The 4,600-nt window shown below is 33.0% G+C and overlaps 1 protein-coding gene across 1 annotated transcript; it reads left to right on the forward strand.

Moving 5' to 3' along the window:
* Positions 1 to 1,094: 1,094 nt before the first annotated feature.
* On the forward strand, positions 1,095 to 4,378 carry LOC121323947 (homeobox protein MSX-2-like). Its single transcript, XM_041265289.1, has 2 exons — positions 1,095 to 1,535; positions 2,717 to 4,378. The coding sequence occupies exons 1-2, from the start codon at positions 1,196 to 1,198 to the stop codon at positions 3,139 to 3,141; spliced, it is 765 nt and encodes a 254-aa protein (XP_041121223.1). The 5' UTR covers positions 1,095 to 1,195; the 3' UTR covers positions 3,142 to 4,378.
* The last annotated feature ends 222 nt before the right edge of the window (positions 4,379 to 4,600 follow it).

Consider the following 4,600-nt stretch of genomic DNA (forward strand, 5'->3'; position numbering starts at 1 on the left):
CAAACTTGTTTTGGCTGCACGCTACAAACAATTACCCACGCGCCTTGTTTTCACAACTTTACTGTCTTTATACATTCGCAACGTTAATGTCTAACTCCCTATGAAAAAAAAAAAAAAATACATTCTGATTACTGTTTCTAGAAACCTTCTTTATTTAGTTTGTTTCCTCAGATACAGCTTTCAGATAAAATACATCTTGTAATTTGATCCAGAACTTGCAACTGAAAGATGTCATTTAATTATGTCAGATGTCACATACTCTTTTGCTCAGTAAGGGGTATGTATCCGTGTATATATATATATATATATATATATATATATATATATATATATATATATATATATATATATATATATATATATATATATATATATGCAAATAATGTATTTACTATATTTTAAACATGTTTTGTTTCCCATGCTTTTTACTTTCTTTTTACACGGGTGTTTCAGTGATAGAACTATGAGAGAGAATTTTGCTACTTATTGAATGTTTTCAAGTTTGGAGACAGCTATAGAACGATGTCAGACTAAAGCTTTAAAATTGTACATTTTATATCACAGGCTATAATTGTGTTGAGGTTAACCAAACTCAAAGTTTGGTCTGTTAACAAAAGCTATAACACGAGGTTGTCCAGGACGAATCACAATCTGCAAAACTATATAATAGCAACCTCAAAACTACATTTCAATGAAAACGTTAATACATTAAGATGTGATTTAAAACAGACACATATGTGCAATATGGGAACAATGAAAATCATTCTACTGACATGAACATAAAAGGAAAGTGAAGAACGCAGCCTGTTAAAACTGCAGCTACGAGAAAAAGCCAGCGATCATTGCTTCCTCTTCACATAATTAGCCTTAAATTACGCAAATGGCTTGTATGTTTATGAGATTAAAACCTTGAAAGTATCACTAACCCATCACAGTTTGTGTCCCATGTGATTGTATTCTACTTTAAAACATTTCTGCGATGATCGCCAGCAAAGCTTAGACCCAATCAAACCCCTAAAAGCTCCATATCACGTTCTGGTCGTGCTGTGATTGGTTAAAAGTTTAACTGCATCTGAAGAGTTTCCGATTTTTGCTCGTGCTTGTGCCATCTCAGACCTGAGTTGCATGCACTTTCTGCGGGACAAGGGCGTTTATTGAAGTGTGTCGAAAACTTTTGGAGGCTTTTCTTGGGAACATGTCTTCCCCGCTTAGTCTGAAGGACAGTTGCTCCTATGAGGACGAAAGTCGACCAGAATTTACTGAAAAAGATCGCAAAGTTCAGATATCTTGTCTGCCTTTCAGTGTTGAAGCTTTGATGGCTGACAGGAAGACCCGCACTGATATAGTGTCTAAATCTGAAGGGAATGTTATGAGCGCTTCTAGGACTCACCATTCAAGTTCAATTTCTAGAGATTCTTACAGTCTGGATGGATTTCCAAAAGCGTTTGTACCGACGTCTCCTGTTAAATCAGAAACATCAGAACAAGAAGACTGTTCCACATGGGTTACAAATTCAAGATTCTCCACACCACCAAGTAAGAGCATGAGAATGTTATATAATATGTTTGATAATGATAATATTCTTATTCTTATTCTTATTGTTGTTTGTTGTTGTTGTTGTTGTTGTTCAATAGCACGCTCAGTTTTAAAGAAAGTAACTTTAATAATAATAATAATAATAATAATAATAATAATAATAATAATAATAATAATAACAAAGCTTGTTGAAAACGTTCATATCGCTATAACAATATTTTTTATTTTTTATTTTTATGTGTAACATATAGGCTAGTTTAGGCTTTATAAACATTACTTAAACATATTTGTTATCAAGTTCGACAGTGACAATTTACAACTCGTTCATGAGAGAACTTCAGTACAAGTGAGTGCGAGGAAATAATCGGGGACTCATCCACAGGTATATCGAAAGGTGCCGTGCCAGACAGTTTCCTCGCTATTAAAAATTAAATATGGAAACGGAACTTAATTCAGAACAGGAAGCACGTTAACATTTTTTTCTTGTTGATGGAATACAAAATCTAGGTTCAAAATAACACGAAAGCATGAGAACTTTCCACCTGAGACGCTTGCGTATTCAACTTTTAAAGGAGCACGGCCTTTAACGTCAGGTGTCAGGGAATTCAATTCATATACTTTTTTCATTTCCATAATCAGTGCATTACTAATACAAAACATACCTTCAGTGTGTGTGTGTGTGTGTGTGTGTGTGTGTGATATATATATATATATATATATATATATATATATATATATATATATATATATATATATATATAATATTAATCTATTTCAAGTCAGTTCATAACTGCACTTATGTACACACACGGGTTATTTATTGGGTTGAACAACTTACAGATACATATTTGGTCAAGAAAATAAAAATAGTTAAACAAAAACAATGCAGAGAGACATGAACCTTTTCTGAACTGTAACAAACATATCTATAGTAAAAGTAGCATATTTTAATCATTGTTTAAAGGCCAATCTCTGTTGTTTTTTTATTTTATTTAACTTGTTTAGTGGGTTACCACATACGTACAAAAACAGACGTCTATAGGTTACATGCCTGCAATATGTATGTAGCCTACTGTCCATAGCGGATCAATACATTATAATTCAATTAATTGTAAGCTACGTGTGATGTCTAATATGTATATTTTACAGAATATTTAAACTGTTTTCCCCTCTTTCTTAGGACAATTAAGCCCTAAACCTTGCCCTTTAAGGAAGCACAAAACCAATAGAAAACCCAGAACTCCTTTTACCACATCACAACTGCTGGCTTTGGAGAGGAAGTTCCGTCAGAAACAGTACCTGTCTATTGCGGAACGGGCCGAATTCTCCAGCTCTCTAAATCTAACAGAGACCCAGGTTAAAATCTGGTTCCAAAACAGGAGGGCCAAGGCGAAGAGACTTCAAGAAGCCGAACTGGAAAAACTCAAAATGGCAACCAAGCCAATGCTCCATCCTGGCTTCCCATTCCCATTCCACATCAATTCTCATCTTCAGGCAGCTTCTATGTATGGACAGTCCTACCCTTTTCATAGGCCTGTTCTCCCTGTATCCTCAGTTGGACTGTACACATCTCCAGCTGGATATAGCATGTATCATTTATCATAAACAGACAAGGACTTGAACATTCTCCATTTGTATGTGTTTTGTCTTTTCTACTAAAGGTACTTTCATTTTTTATATAATGGTGTTCTCAGCATGCTGTAAAACATGTAAATCATATATGTAACCGGTCATAGAACACACATAAAATGCAGAACATTATAGCACAGTACTGTGTGTGGAAAACGGGGTACTTGCCTGTAAGGAATTGGGTGAGAGTAAAAGGCAAGAATTTGCTGCAGATCCACTTTGTCATAAACTAGACTCGTAAAGGTTAGTGTTTATATGTAAAGGAAACAAAATCAATCACATTTTAAAACATCTTTTTTTTTTTTTTTTTTTTTTTTGCCATGCATTCTTTTCATTAACTGTTTCTAACATTAGCCCAGCAACAGTAATACTTTTCATTTTGTCACTGATATGTTGCTGAATAAACAGGTTTGTTTTATATAGCACTTGCTAGATTTTGCACATTAACACAGGTCTCTTGTTGGTGCAAGCTGGCTAAATCTTTTCTAGCGTGTGTATTTCTGACTAAATAATATAAAAGTGTATATATATATATATATATATATATATATATATATATATATATATATATATATATATATATATATACACACACACACACACACACACACACACACACACACACACACACACACTGAACTGCAAGGCTAGTTTAGTGTCAACTCTGCAACCCTTAGGATTTTATGTCATAGCTGAGTACAGTAATATTGTTTTAATAATATGAATGGACCAGTTATGTTCAGTAAACCCAAAAAATGATATAAGTGTGAATTAAATCATTTGGATATTTTGTTAAATTAACAGCACAAAATCCAAAGAATCACAGCAGCTTATATTCTGAAGCATTTAGTCATTTAGATTACCTGATGTTTTTATGCCAGAATGTTTTATACTTTTTTATTCTTCTTTTTAAACTACTGCTGAGAAAGAAAATCTTTAAATATACCAAACATGTTCTTGTTTTGAATCCCTGTGATGAGTCATGTAAATGCCATAAGAAGTCATAAAATGCTACATTTCTTTTTATTAGTGGTAACGTTTATAGTATATATTTGAAACATACAATTATTTAGCAAAATGAGAAATAGTTTGGACCAAAGTGTTTTGTTGTTTATGCCCTGTTTGCTCTTTTGAAAGGGGCATCATTGTACAGTTTTATAAATAATATTTTTATTTTCTATATCTCTTATTTGATATTAAATTACATTTTTAAACTAGAATTTGATGTGGTCAGACTTTACTTGGAAAACCATGTTAAAACAATGTGCTAATGTTAAAGATCTCTACAATTTCTTTGAAAAGTTGGAAATTGGTTTAGAAATGCACTGTTATCCATTTAAATCCCTTATCATCCCTTAAGGTTTGAGGCAGACACACAGTGATCTACCAGTATCATGCTGTTACAGTGAATTGCACTCACATTCATGGATGGAGT

This window comes from Polyodon spathula, chromosome 12, assembly GCF_017654505.1.
Source record: "Polyodon spathula isolate WHYD16114869_AA chromosome 12, ASM1765450v1, whole genome shotgun sequence".
Taxonomy (NCBI): Eukaryota; Metazoa; Chordata; class Actinopteri; order Acipenseriformes; family Polyodontidae; genus Polyodon; species Polyodon spathula.